Below are 15,159 nucleotides of genomic sequence, written 5' to 3'. Positions count from 1 at the left end.
GGAATTAAAAAAGATAACATAAAGCACTTTCGATCTAAAATTTCTGATTTCTTGGCTTTTTTTATGTGACAGTTGAAACATAGAACACACACTGTTAGTGACTCCAAATAACTGATGGTACAACCTGGACCTGCACTGCAACTGGAGCCATTGTTTCTAGTTTAACATGGTTTTATTTTAAAGAGTTTACAGCAAAGTTGTCCAAACAGGAGGAGCAAAACTTAATTTCTATTAATTTTTTAATTCAGCTAAACAAAACAATTTTGATTTTTCTTTTTTATACTCATCATATTAAGAGTAGTGGAAGCTGTGGCTGAGGTCAGATGTGAGCATTTGTGATCAACAGCATGGTTCCACACCAATGAAGATGCTTCTGGAGAAGAACTGAGAAGATCAGAATGATCTAGATTGGGACTTTGTAGATCTAGAGAAAAAATATGGCAGGATACAGAGAGAGGAGCTGCTGTTTTATATAAGAAGGTCTGGAGTGGCAGTGAGATGTGCTGTAGGCGAGCTCCTTCTTGCTTGCTGTGGTGATGGACAGACTGACAGAGAAGGTTAGACAGGAATTTCTGTGGATCATCATGTTTGCAGATGACATTGTGATTTGTAGAGAGCAGGTGGACAAAACAGCTAGAGGGGTGGCGGTTTGATCTAGAAAGAAATGGAGGAACAGTGACTACGTTGATAGAAGGACGCTGATGTTGGAGGAAGATCAAAGTTGGACGTTCGTGGGGGTGCGTGTATTGATTGGGGGCGACCCCTAAAGTGAGCAGCAAAAGACAGGGATGAACTTTTACAAACTCAAGTTATTAAGCACCAACATAGAAACATCACAGATGATTAGACTGACCTCCCAGCATTAAAAAAAAAAAAAACGGCTGAAAATAGCTATGCGATCACCATGGTAACTGCTTCCTCACATAAGCATGCAAAGATGAGAGGATATTTACTTATGATATGGTTCACATATTTTAAAAGAATCTGTCTGTTTACATGATTTCTCCTTATAGTTACTTATCTTTCTCAGGATTGTGTTTATACATGAAAACTCTCTAAGAGGCAAAGATGGGCACAGGCTGTTTTGAAAGAGTGCACTTGAAGGGTGTAGGACATTTTAAGACCAAAGTTTCTGAAACGGTTTTGCAAATCTCTTTACTTACAGAACCCAAAAGATTAAAAAAAAAAAAAAAAAAAACCTAGGGAATCTCTGTGCGTCAGGGACAAGGTAGAAAGTTTTTGATGATTAAAGTTTAAAGTCTTTGATCTCATGGGCAGAGGGTAAATGTGACCCTCCCTATATGTCAAATAAAGCTCTATCATTCCCATTAAGGCACAATTTAACATAGTCCATAAATGCTTTCATGTCCCCTGGAGCCAAAACTCATTTGAAATCAACAGTAGGCTAGTCAGGCGAGTCCAAATTGGACCATGTTGCTGGTAATGTTGCTGGGATATTTCAGAATCAGAATCAGAAATACTTTATTGATCCCACACGTGGGAAATTTGTTTGTCACCATAGCAACTGAAAGCAGAGGGAAAAAAAGACTAAGAATAATTTAAAAAAAACAAGAACAAAGAAAATGTAGCATAAATGCATACAAGGTGGTATAATTTAAAATGATTTAGGATCCCTCTGCGATCATTTTTTGATCTACTGAAAAAGATAATCACTAAATTAATTATGATGATGCCATCATTAGCCCCAAAACTGTTGTATTCGAGGACATAGTTTCTGCAGAGCGACAGAAGTTCTGTCTAAATTTGTATTTAATTACTTTACAAACTGGTTTGAACCCACCAGGATTTCTGTATTTCAAGCTGTAATACCAACAGTGTGCCACCAGGAGGTGCTGCTGTATCACCTTTGACAGAGTTTTTTGCATAAATGTCTCAAATGCTTCTTGTTTAAATATTAAAAGGTTAAATGATCAAAGGATTTTTTTCTTTGAGTTTTATCTTTTACTTGAATGATTTTTAATCAGAAATTATGAAACTGTGTCTGATTCCAGTTTTTTCAGGATTGTTGTTAAATATTGGAAGGGAAAAAACAAAAATTGTGACAGATGCAAATTCCTAGCAAATGAAGTTGCTAGAAAAGAAAGTTTCTGATTAAAAATAAGTGAATTGTTTTGAATCAAAACGTTGCCAATGAATTGAAAAAAAAAACACTACAATGTGAATGATTGCATCTAAGACTAGCAAGCCTCAGTTAGCAAACTTCACAGCTTTAAATCAAATCAAATCAAACCAAACTTTATTTATAAAATAGCGCTTCTCATGCAGTTGCGCAGTTCGAATCCCTTTAAAATTAAAAACAAAAAAACTCACAAAATTACAGTGAAAACCCAACCCACCCTTTACCCTTCCCACTCCCCTCCGTTAAAACATACGACCCATGACCCCCAAGTACAAAGAATAATGACTATGTAACTTCTAAAAAAATAAAATAAAAAATATAAAGTAAGGCTTGGCTATGCTGTGAGGAAACCGTATTTGGGAATCTCTTCACACCAGGAGCCAGCCTGGCCATAGGAGCATCGCCACAGTGCCCACCAGAACTGGGACAGCAACAGGGTCCACTTCACAGCCGTGAAGCTGCAAAGTTAAATTCCAGCTGCCCCAGCAAGGGTGCCAACTGCAGCAACATCCACAGACCGAGCCGGCAAGTCCTGGCAGAAAAGATCCCCACACGAAACACTGGGGCTAAAATCATGATAAGATACTAAAATTAAAGGGGTAAGATGTTTAGCCCTTGTGCTATCTCAGATGACCCCACCCTTACATTGACGTGTTCTCCCTACCATGACAAAGGTGGATAAAGGTGGAAATATTTCATGTAATCCATGGACACCAGTGAGGTTCACAAATCATTGAAGAAAAAAGGTTCAGAGCACTGTCTAGTGGGTCTAGATGACCCAACTCCCAATGTTAAAGTGCCTAGGATAGCACAAGGGTTACAAAAACATAAAATTGAGAATAAGATGCATAAAATGAAATTAAATACATATAATAGCCTATACTAAAACTAATAGAGTAAATTAGCAATTAATGTCAACTAAAAGCCTCTTCTTAAAGACCTCTACAGTCTCTACGGCCCTGAGGTTCTCCGGCAGGCTGTTCCACAGGCCAGGACCTTAATGGCAGAACGAAGTCTCACCGTGAGTTTTGGTTCTCATCTTAGGAACAACTAAGAGGCCAGCACCGGAGGACCTCAGGGTCCGCGAGGATTCATATTTTAAAAGAATATCAGAAGGCCCAAGACCGTGTGTGCAAGATGCTAATATTTATTCCAATATTGTGCTTAACACTTAACACTTTGCAGTAATTTATCAAATACTTTTTAAAAAGATTAGATGTCAATTTATTTCCAATTGAAGTGGCATCGTATTATGGCGTCTTACATTACTTCTTTTTTGTGTATCACCTGTATTTATGTTCTTTTTTTAACTTAAACATCTTTGATGCGTCTACTGACAAATATTATCCCCCCCCCCCTTTCCAAACGTTTATCTCTCACTCATGGTGGTATTTGGTGTTATTTATTGTTAATTTATTACAAGAAAAAAACTTAAAAGATTTCATTTGGGAATTCTAATAGGACAGTCAAGCACATAGATTATGTTTTAGGTGAGATTTTAAAATGAAAATAATTTGATTTATAAAAAATAAAACTGAGCAACTCTATTGGCAGAATTACTACCAAGAAGAATATGAATGAATAAATGAATATTCATTTATAATAAAAACAGGCTGCAACAACTGTAAAGCACAGTGGTGGAAGGGTAATGATTTGCGTATATTCTTGCTTGATACTTTTTTAATTTTTTAAAATGTCAAGCAAAATTTACTTCATATTATATACTTTAAAAAATGTTTAAATTCAAATCCACAACAGGGAAGCTTACAGGTATGACAGTAATGTCATTTTGTGACAATTACAATGTTTTATTTTTATTCTTTGTATTATGAAGTGTCAGGAATCAACATTACTTAAAAAAAAAAAAAAAAGCACAGATGAAGCTTGAGTTCCGAGTGGCTTGACGCTTTGAATGGAGATGATCAGGATGTAAACACAGATGTACAAACACTCCATGTTATTTTGGTCGGTTCCTGCAAAAAACTCTCAAAAAACCCCAAATGGATTAGAACAAACTCGAAAATATTGGTTTAGTGTCTTTAAAGTTGCATTAGGACAGTCTTTGAGCACAGACAAATGAGTCACCCTGCACTTTGTTTGTTTTTTTAAATAGAATTTCCAGTAGCTTTCTGATCTAAAATAATTCACAAACCACTGTTAAAAAGAGTCTCTAATCACTGTTCTGTTAAAAAAATGGTCCATCTTGATTAAGGAAATAGGTAAAAATGATCATAGTCATATTTTTATGTATCCATTTACAGATTTAATTTTTAAATACATGACAAAAAATCAAAATTACAGACTAACAGACATGTTAAAAATAGAAAAAAAAGCATCTTTCTCAGCAGGTTGTGCAGGCCACACTACAAAAAATAAAAGCAAATGTTTCGCAGGTAGAGTCAAAACTCACTGCTGCAGAGTTTTTCACATTTAAACACATCTACTATTTCAGGATTGAACACGTCTGAATTCATGCAAGCATTCATGCCACCAGACACAGCAAAGGAGTGCTCATTTTCAAAGTAAAAATTGCTTCTTTTTTTGTGGCAATTTTGATGTCTTTTTCCATTGATTTTGTTTTTCCTTTGAATGGGCTGTGTGTGCTTGCAGGTGATGGAAAGAAAAAAGGCTTGGCATTAATCCTGTACGCCCGTGAAGCATTATGACGTGACACAGTCAATACGGGGAGCAAGCAGCATACCTTCAACTAAAGTCTGATGATTGATGACTTGAGATAACTGTGTTCCTTGGCTGGTGTGTTCTGTGCTCCTTGATTATCCCTCGGAAACGCAGGAATCAGAAAATTGCAAACACTCGTTAAGAGTTTCTCCCAAAACAACACATTTTCTGCAACTATCGGACAAAGTTTTATCGCTCTGTAAAGAGTCATAATGCAAAGTTTGTGCTGCTGAAGTTACAGAGTTTTCACTGAAAGAGGTCACAGCACTGTGAGAGGCGGCGTGGTACAAGACCTGACCTGTTTCAAGCAATTGAATGCTGCGGGATGCTTTTGTTGTGACAGGTCTGCTTCACGCGTCGTGTAAAACTCTGATGGGCCTCGTCTTTATTTGACTCCATGGTAACAGCGTTAAATGCGTTCAAATATCTCCCTAAAGCAAATCCTTCTGTGTGTGGCAACAAGTTTTTTTTTTACTTAGGCTCACAATGAACCAGTGTTACAATCAAATTTGATGAATGTTTTAATGGGTTTTGGGGTACTTTTGGGTTCCCATGCAGCAACCAGAGAACTGTTCAAGTCACCTCAAACACACAAATTCTTTTCAAAAAATTAGCTTAAGTGACATTCCCATTTAGCTCTCACCCTATATTGCCCTGTAACTAAAACCTTGAAAAAGAAAAAAAGTAGCAAGAGTTATTTTGATTTTTTTCTATTAGAATGGGTCAATATTAGTGCAATTTGAGAGGTAAAGAGAAGGAAATTCTTCAATTTTAAAGTCCCATCATCTTCTCATCTATCTGCAAAGTGTTCCCAGTGGAATTTTAAATATGATTATGCTGTTTTTTTAGCCAAAACAAAAAAAACAACCTGTGTAGTTTTTTTGGACATAGTTTCTGCAGAGCGGATGCATTCTTTAGAAACGCACCTCTGAGTTTACAGACCCTCATACCCCTAACCTAACCTTACTGGTGCAACAAAAATGGCAGGCAAGACGAGGAAAACAAAGGCACATGGATATATTAGTCTACAAGTGAATGCATCAGAATGGAGCACAGGAGGAAGCTTTAGGCTTGAGGTTATAGCTCCTATGTCAAACCTACAAGCTTTTTTCCTTTTTTCATCTGCTCCTGATTCACAACATTTGAATAAACAAATATTCTAAAACGCAATTTAAAGCTTAATATTGTTTATAAATGTCTCCCACCGCGCGTGAAGTGCAACAAGAAAATGTTAAAAACACTAAACTCCCGATTTTAAGACAATCGGAGTGGGTCTTTTAATGTGAAGGTGACAGCAAAATGCCCCTCAGGAGGGATTTACCATTAGATAAGAGCAGTCGATTGCTTTGGGCCCCAATCTATTCTGGAGCTCCGTGATTATAAAAATGTCTAATCTGTTTACTTATAATGTTTTTATTTATGTTATTATTTGCCACGTCATTTGAAAACCCATTGCAATTAAATAACTTCAAAAGCCTGTGTGATATGTGTCGTATCCCCCCCTTCAGGTGACCACAATGGAGCATTCCATGAGGGAGTCAAATTGACCACCATGTCCGCCCGCGAGGCCGCCGTTTAGTTTGAAATTTAAGACCAAAGCAAAAACGGGACAGACGGACTATAGTAGTTTTGGAGAACTGTAGCAGCAGGAAAAGGTAAAAAAATAAAGTTCTTAGCAGCAAACCTTTCAAAAGTTTGGCAATTTTAAGGGTGTTTGAATGTAACTTTGTTGAAAGTCGCACTAATTCACAAAAAAGTAGAATGCTATTGCTAGTCGTTACAATGCTAACGCTGTTATGGGAGTGACAAACCTGTCCCAATTTATTTTAATAGAAACGGCAAAGTGATGACGGTAGCATCTTGTGAGTGATAGACATGATACTAGTATGTGATTTACTTCAAGTCGACCCAAAAGCTCAGGAGGAAACTCTTGTTTTCCTCCTCTTTTTAGCCCTCGTGCCCTAGTAAAAACACTCAATGATTGAGTCAATCATTTATCATTGCAGTTAACGGTGAAACTTAAGCAGGAATGCTGAATGCACGCTGCCACACACTGGAGCCAGCAGTGGATGATACCGACAGGTAAGACCACACCTATCATGAATGCTGTTACAATGAATGAGGAGGGCTTTTCCAAAGTAAAAACACATTTTTCTGCAAAGAATTTGTGTGTGGAGGGAGGTAAAACAACTTAAGTATGGCAGAATTTTAGGAGAAATGGAAGAAAATAAAAATGACAGCTTTCTTTATTTTTGCTTTTTGTGGCTATTATTAACCACCTTGTTTTGTTATATTGCAGCATTTAGCAAAATAAGAAAGGCTGAGACAATAGACGGAGGGCCTAAAACAGGGGTCGGGAACCTATGGCTCGCGAGCCATATATGGCTCTTTTGATGGTCACATGTGGCTCGCAGACAAATCTTTAATTATACTTTTTTTTTTTTTTTCATTAGACCAGTCCTCGGCGCGATGCGATGCCAGAGGCGCGCAGTAGTAGCGGTGCTTAGAGAGAGAAATCTGCGCCAGCACTTTCAGTTTACTATTATCTATTATTTCACAGAGTTTGTGCCAGCTGAAAACCTGTGAATTGCCGGGGCTAAAACTGCGCGCTCCCGTCTCTGAGAAAGAGCGCGCAGTTGTGGGGACGGGATGTGTGAGGAAGAAAGCAGAGGGTGGGGGTGAGGGGTTGTGGGGACCGGCAGCAGGTGAATCGCGCAGGGATTATAAAAACGTAAAACCCGCTGCCTGTCACTCACTGTGGCGTGTGTGTCTGGCTCCCCGTCTGCATGTGAGCAGTCTTTGTCACATCTAAAGAACATTCAGACCAACCTACGACCACGTTTAACGTCTCAACGCCTGCGTGAAGCAGAAACTCACCACGGATCAACCAGACTAGACCATCAGCAAAACTACCACGAGAAATACTCATCATTTATTAGCAACAGCATAACAATGTTATTGAAAAGAATCCACAGACTTATTCTACTTTAAAAATGTTGAAATTACATCAAATGCACACATTCATTTGTATATTTAGTTTTAAACATATTGTCGCGGACTGAGTTTAACTTGTCTGTTAGGCCGAGTTATAAGTTCTGGAGTTCTGGAACGCATCAAGCAGAGATCTGATTGGCTCTCAGTTCTGTCGCTCAGCCTGTTGTTAGGTAATTTGGACCAATGGGGTTCAGCTATGGGCCGAATAAGGGAAATGGAAGGGCTGGAGCGGGAGCAGGGGAATATAAAGTTAGGAGAAGCGCTCTCATCATGTCTCGCTGGAGAGATTCAGAAGTTGCTGAATTAATTGTACAGCGTTTGTTGTGGTCTGCAGTAACCAGAATAAAGAACCTTAAAAGAGGTTAAGTCTCCGTGCCTCAGTGTGGGAAAGGGACACTACATTATTGTCTGGCTCTTTGGAAATTACATTTAAAAATATGTGGCGTTTATGGCTCTCTCGGCAAAAAAGGTTCCCGACCCCTGGCCTAAAATAACTCCTACACGAGCAACTGAGTGCTAAACTCATCCTTAGTGGGACTCAATTTTTAATTTAATTTAATACTAAAGACTTGAAAGCGACTTTTTTTTAGGATGGAAAAATACTTTGAAACACCTGCAAATGGGGGCTTAGACTTTTCCCCCCCCCCAATGTAGTTAATAAACATGGATGATATTAAGGTACGTTGTGTTTTTAAAGGTCTGATCTTATTTTGGATCTATTGAAAAAGTCTTCTCAGTGGTCTTCTAGGCATAATTATGTGGTTTTTAGCCAAAAAGACATAGGACATAGTTTCTCCAGAGCGGCAAAGTTCATTAGAAATTCCCCTCTTAAGTTGTGGGCGGGACCATTGGCTCGGAGCAAGCAGGCAATTGTTGTAACTTTACATAAAATAAGTGGGTGCATCTTCCCGCATCACATGTTTTAATTAATTTTTTTTTTTTTTTTTTTTGCAGCATCCCTTCTTTCCCCGTCCCGAGCGTGCGGCCTGACCCAACTGCTGCGTAGCGAAAAATGATGCACGCCTCGCGCCGCTGGGCAAAATGTTGGCTCATTATCCAGATGCCTGCTGGGAGGCTTGTCAGGTAGACCAAAGGCGTTTTAAAAACTATCACAAACAAAAACGTAGTGTGAAAATGAGGTTTATAGAGCAAATTGTGTCCCAAATTATTAAGCCATGTGATTTAATAGATCCAAATGCGTTTTCACTGTATTTGGAAAAGAGAAAAGTCTGCAAATCTTTGTTGGTTATGAACAATTAAAAGCGAAAACTGTTGGAAAAGTACAAGTTTGACGAGAACAGAAATTGATTTTTACGGTTTGTGAAAAATCCCAGATGACAGCTTCCACTATATTTTTAGTTAGTAAACTGTGATTTTGTACGCCGCTAGTCTTTTTACACAATATTATCATGTTTGCTAACAGGGTTCAGCCTTAAACAACGTTATCCTCTAATTAGAAAATCTTTTAAATCTAAATAAAATTTAGTTTTGTTTTAGAAAAAAAAAACCCACATAAAGCTGCTATGTCTGGGATCAACGTAAATAAGTTATCAGTTAAAAAAAAGTTCTTGTTTTTGTGTTGATTCAAGAGCTGCTGTGGCTCTCGTTTACCTTCATCTGATGTTTTTTTGTTTTTTTTCTGAGTGTGTGTGTGTCTACAAGGTGAATTATGTCAAAAAGATAACAACTGATTACTTTCTGTGAATCATAGTTGGCTGCTTTTGCAAGGACTGATGCCTGAAGGCACAATTATCCAGACTTTCGTGGGTAATTCTCAGAGTCAGGGTTTGAAGGCACAATCAATGAAAAACCTAAATAAAAGATTCTGTACTTGAGGGCAAATTCCATGTTTTTATCAGAACAAGCCCCTAAAAACAGCTGCTTTTTTTTCTCTGGTTTTGTGAGCAGAAATTGCAGATAACAACGGCAAATATTTTATTTCAAATATACTGGTGGAGACTAAAATCCCAACTTCCACCAGCTTTACTTTGGACCCAGTGGGTTTACAACCCCAGCGCCCCCGAGAAAGCCCAGCTGCCGCAGTCAGCTAGCATGAAATATTGGAGGAAAAGTTTAGCTCATCACTGGAATGTTTCCAGCTTGTGATGATGTATTTGAACCAAGCCCTGTTGACATTCATCCATGTACATTTTGGACTGATAAATACTTTGGGACTGTTACTATAGGTATTAAAACAAAGTTCACAAAATGTCCTGAAGTAGTCACAAAAGTTTAAGTTTTCCAATTATGAGTGACAGGACACTGGAGAATTGTTGTGATCTGCTGCTGGACGGCACCTTTTCCATCACCTTCAGTCACTTTGCTCACCTGGCAGGTGTGGGCCAATAATCCTGGTTTGTACCTGCTAGGGATATAAGCCAGAGGAACCTTAAACAAAGAAGCAGAGCAGGAGGTTGAGTGGGAGCAGAGTGTTGGTTAGAAAAATGTCTGCTATCAGTGATGTGCAGTCAGGAGAGGTAGGTGAGGCTGTGCCTCACCTGTCATTATGGTAAGAAAAGAGAAAAACTAAATTCAATTATTATATTTAATCAGTAATTTGTGCTTTGCAGTCATTTTCCATTTAAGGTGTTTTTCTTTTCAAAATCGCTGAATTTCCGCATTTGCCGTTCAGATACTAAGAAGTGACGTGCGATGAGGCACCAGCCCGCTGAGCCTCACCTTGGATTGCGCAATACCTATGCCGTCAGACGGTACTGCTGTCTCTCTGGATTTCGGTTCAATCACTTGTACTATATGAGCTGAGTTTATATAATTTAGCAGATGTATATGATGTACAGTGTTTGTTTTTATAAATAACTGTATGTGAGGGACGTGTTTCTTGTGCTGAGCGCTAAACGCCGGCAAAAAAGCTGCTGGGTGAGGCCAGCAGTTCTCATGCCTCATGTTAGGGGGCGCCGGTGAGCCCTGAGATTATGATGCTAGAAAATACTAGAAGAAGTGATAGCAAGCGGCAAGTCATTTTCTTCAGAAGGAGCGGCGTATGGACTTTATTTACAAGTAAAGGTAAGACGATAATAACGTTTGCGCTTTTTTGACGTCAGTGCCTCACCAGCCATTAACATCACCGCACGTCACTGTCTGCTATAATGCCGTGGTGCAGAAGTAGAGTGCTCAACCCCTGATCGAAAGGCCACAGGTTCGGTTTTGCCCAAGTGTCCTTGGGCAGAACGCTGAACCCCATTGCTCCTGGTGGTTATTGGTTGGCGCCGGTGTAAAGCTACGTTCACACCGCCATCGGTAACATGCATTCAAGCGGCTGCTTTAAATGAAAACTCAATGTAAATTGGTTTTGGGCTTCTGCGTTCAGTTTCTATTACTGTTTTTGGATTTACATACAAAACGCTTGGCAATTGAATGCCCATTGAAAGTTAAACCAAAACTAATTGGCTAATTAAGCAAATAACTATTGTCAGTTGGGGTATACTAAGCCTGGTCTGCAAAAATGTAGCCTTAAAAGAAAAGAATAACTGTTTTTCAAGAAAAATTGTCCTATTTTCTGTCACTTTTTAAATTGCAAAATATTGTAAGTTAAACATGTCTTACTAACAAGAATTTTTTTCCCAAAATAAACATTCTTGGTAAGACTGTTTTTCTTGCATCATTAGCATAATTTTTGTGTGTATTTTAAGACATTTTTTCAAATTTTAAGAATGTGACTTATTTCAAGGGGGCTTGCTTTTGCAGTGTGATGAAATAAAACAGTAAAGGTGTTTGACACTTTCATTGTTGACACATGTACACGCATGCAGGGGGGATGCAATAGTTCACTTCCCCTTGATTCAGTTCAATGGCATAACATACTATTTGGTTTTAAAGTCAGAACTGTGGCATCCCTCGTAACTTTTACCCATACGTATTTTTTTGTCTTCAAATTTTGAGCCTGAAAGACCACCAATTTAAAAACTGAGAGTACAGATCGAAGCCTGTAGAAACTATCAACAAAAACAATTTTTTTTCTATTCTGGTCACTTTCAGTGCATCAGTTTAATGTATAGTCCTAGTTTGATATCAGCTTGTTGGCCCAGTAACCAGTCAGTCACAAATGGGGCTTTCCCTCCTCTAGTTGCTTGAAATAGCACAGTTAAAACATTAAAAACGACTTCATAAAACAAGAGAAAGGGCGCTCATTCCTCAGTCAAGATCACAGATTTATGGAGCGCTACTGCCTCCACTCCCATCCCAAATCGAAGTGAGGGAGTCAAAAAAAAAGTGAGGGAGTCAAAAAAAAAGAAAGAAAAGGGCCGGACTTCCCTCCAGTTTCTGCAAGCTGAGCCAAACTTCAGAGAGGAAGAGACAGTCCTAACTTTTGGAACGGCGATGCTGCTGCTGCTTCTCATCATGTTATGAGCATTGGGTGATCTGCAGACTGCCAGCCACTTGAAGAAGATCCTTCACATGGAACCAAGTTTTGAATGAAGAATCCCTCATTTTCCTCTTTGCACTGCTTTCCTAAATCTCCTGCATAACTTTTGAGGGATCGGCAGCATTGTAAGGTATGGATTTTTGGTTTCTCGCATGCATGCTTGCTAAAACATCTTTTCTTTTTAAGTGATCCAGCTCTTTTTCCCCTGAAGGCAGTTTTTTTTTTATGTTTAGTCCTCTCAGGGAAAGTCATGGACCCCTTTCTGCACTGGCTCCTGCTCTTTTGGGGACTTCAAGGTCTGCTGGCACAAGATCATGAAGACGAGATTGTAAAGACCAAGAAAAGAGTCAGACAGTCGCCTAATTCCATATCACTAAATGAGAAATGTAAGCTGGAGACTTAAGTAAATTTGGAAGGGTTTGAGATTTCCTTAAAAAAAAACGGAGATGAATTTCTGCAGGTATAAATAAAGTTTAAAAAGAAATAAGGAATATAATCCCCACATTGCTAGAGGATGCAGTCCAATAGGACTGATGGTGTCTCTAAGGCCCTTTCAGAGCAATCCATCTCCCATGTGTCCGCTCAGCACTCCGTCACTTAAACGTTTCATTCACTCAGACTCCTTGTTTCCCCAGGCCTTTTCTGTCTCTGACATATTTCTCTGAAGATTAATGTCAAATATCCGAAGCCTATATTAAATCGCAGACTTCCTTCCAACAATTGGCAGTTTATGCTGCAAACAGAGTTGCTTTCATTTCATCTCCCAAATGGCGTGTCACGTTTATTAGGTTATTGCAATTTTCCGAGGGGGGGAAATATGGATCAGCGCTTAAACTATTTACGTCTCATCTTTTCAAAGGCCCGTCAGATGATTGTTTTTGCCTTGCACTTGTAAAAACCTGTAAGCTAAGGGTGCTTTTAATTTGATAGAATAATTAGCAGGAAGTTAAGAGAGAATTTGCAATAGCCTTTTTCTAAGTATGCGTTATTTTCTTCTTTTTTTACTGGTAATTTTAGAGTTTAGGAATGAATTGGGATTTTAAAAAAGGTGTTTTCTTTGCTTGTTTGGACAATCATTTTAGCATAACTATCAAGCTTACGTATAAATCTAGCAATTCGCTTTTTAAGAACGGCTGAATGCCACTTCTTAAACACGCTTTTAGCATACAGTGTTCACACTGGACTGTCACTACCTGATGGTAGCGAAGTACATTACAGTACAGTTGGAAGGATGTCAAAACGGCGCAAAATCTTGCTCTAGGCTTTTTCCTTCACAGCTCTATTCCGATACACAAAAGACTCTGTTTCATATAATTGCGGCCGGGCTCAAACGCAATTATTAACCCCTCCTTCATGATCATTTATCAAATGGTTGGTACTTCTGTGATATGTCACTACTAAATCCGAGTCCCTGATTGGTTTAAAGTTCAACTGCTTTAACGCACCTTCAACGGTCGCTCGTTTTGTAAAAAGAGCCTGAAAACGGACGTAAAAACTTGTGCAGTGACATGGGGTCTTAAGAATTTTAAATGCAGAAGCCCGAAATGTGCATTTATGCCCGTTTTGTACATGGACTTTCCATTGAAAGTGGCCACGTTTCCCAGCCTGTTGTGAACGTCGCATTTCTGTCACATATCAGCTAAGTCGACCTTTGCAGAGAACGCTGTAGATGTCACTAAAATACGCGATAATTCTGCTTTTCCAAATTTTGAGATTGTGAAAAAGACGAGAACAAAACTCCTGTTGGGTTGATGCTGAAGGATGTTTTTGTGGACGGATACATTCATTGGCGAACATGAGCAATAGAACAAATCCTAAATTCCTAAAAGAAAGAAATCTACATTTAAACATTTTTTTTGAACAACTAAACTGAAAAATGAACACTAAATATGACACACATGAGCAAATGTTGAAGAGGTAAATCTAGGTAAAAGAAGCTTTCATGTAAATGGAACTTTCAATCGTTTAAGCCAGGCCCTCCTTCTCCTCAGCTGCCCTCGACGATGACTGCAGGATGGACTTGGCTTTTCTGGTTGACAGCTCAGAGAGCGCCAAAGACAACCATGCCCAGGAGAAGCGCTTCGTCATTGACGTGGTGGACCGCCTGCAAAGTGCCCGGCTGCAGTCGGGCCGTGGACTCGGCTTTCGAGCTGCTCTACTACAGTACAGCAGCCATGTCATCATAGAGCGGAACTTCAGCAATTGGAGGGGCGTTGAAGACTTCAAGGCTAGAGTTACTCCAATGGCTTACATCGGCCACGGCACCTACACGACCTACGCGATCACTAACCTCACCCGCATTTACCTAGAGGAATCGAGCATCAACAGCATCAAGTTGGCCATCCTGCTCTTTGATGGCATCTCCCACCCCAGGAACCCCGACATATCTGCAGCCATGGCAGACGCAATGAACCAGGGAATTAAGTTCTTCACAATAGGGATCACTCCTGAAGCCAATGAGGCCGCCAACATCGCTCATCTGAGTCGGATCGCTGGATCTTCCCGCAATGTGCACAACCTGCAGGATGCAGGCATTGTGGCAAAAGTCATCCAGGAGATTGTAAGTCTAGACATTTCCTTGCATGTTACTTGCCAAACCTCATCTTGCTATCTTGCCGCACTGCCATTGTGTGCTTCGTCTTTGTGTAACCAGCAAACAGACACTTTTCAAAACAGAAAAAGCTGTCGAGATCATATAAACCCTCTTAATACAGTTTCATTAGAGGATTCACGTGATGACATGTTTTGGTATGCATGCTCAGGCGTGCACCAAATAGCCCAAAGTCGTTAAGGAGCATATCTGTGGCCCTAAAGGTTCCTGTGAAATTGCATGTATGTTTGTTAATTGCCTTTCTCCTCAGGGTAGACGTTTATGGTTCTGAAGCTTCAAAAAGTGATTATGTAGACAGACGTTCTCCAAACGGTGGTGTTTTTAGCTCCTCCGCGCACCCTGTAATTACTT

At 39.4% G+C, this 15,159-nt stretch overlaps 1 protein-coding gene across 3 annotated transcripts in view; it reads left to right on the top strand.

Moving 5' to 3' along the window:
* Positions 1 to 8,764: 8,764 nt before the first annotated feature.
* The window catches only part of LOC101170823 (uncharacterized), a 45,617-nt gene continuing 39,222 nt past the window's right edge, over positions 8,765 to 15,159 (top strand). For 2 of the 3 annotated variants that reach the window (XM_023965383.2, XM_023965380.2), the window contains exons 1-3: positions 12,090 to 12,327; positions 12,431 to 12,583; positions 14,189 to 14,757. In XM_023965383.2, the coding sequence (XP_023821151.1) occupies positions 12,448 to 12,583; positions 14,189 to 14,757 (705 nt within the window). In that variant the 5' untranslated portion in view covers positions 12,090 to 12,327; positions 12,431 to 12,447. Of the gene's footprint in view, positions 8,897 to 12,089; positions 12,328 to 12,430; positions 12,584 to 14,188; positions 14,758 to 15,159 lie in introns of those variants that run through there. The other variant, XM_078932731.1, reaches the window with a different exon arrangement.

This window comes from Oryzias latipes, chromosome 2, assembly GCF_053564925.1.
Source record: "Oryzias latipes strain Hd-rR chromosome 2, Olatipes_Hd-rR_3.1".
NCBI classification, from domain to species: domain Eukaryota; kingdom Metazoa; phylum Chordata; class Actinopteri; order Beloniformes; family Adrianichthyidae; genus Oryzias; species Oryzias latipes.
This window is presented reverse-complemented; position numbering and strand designations above follow the sequence as displayed.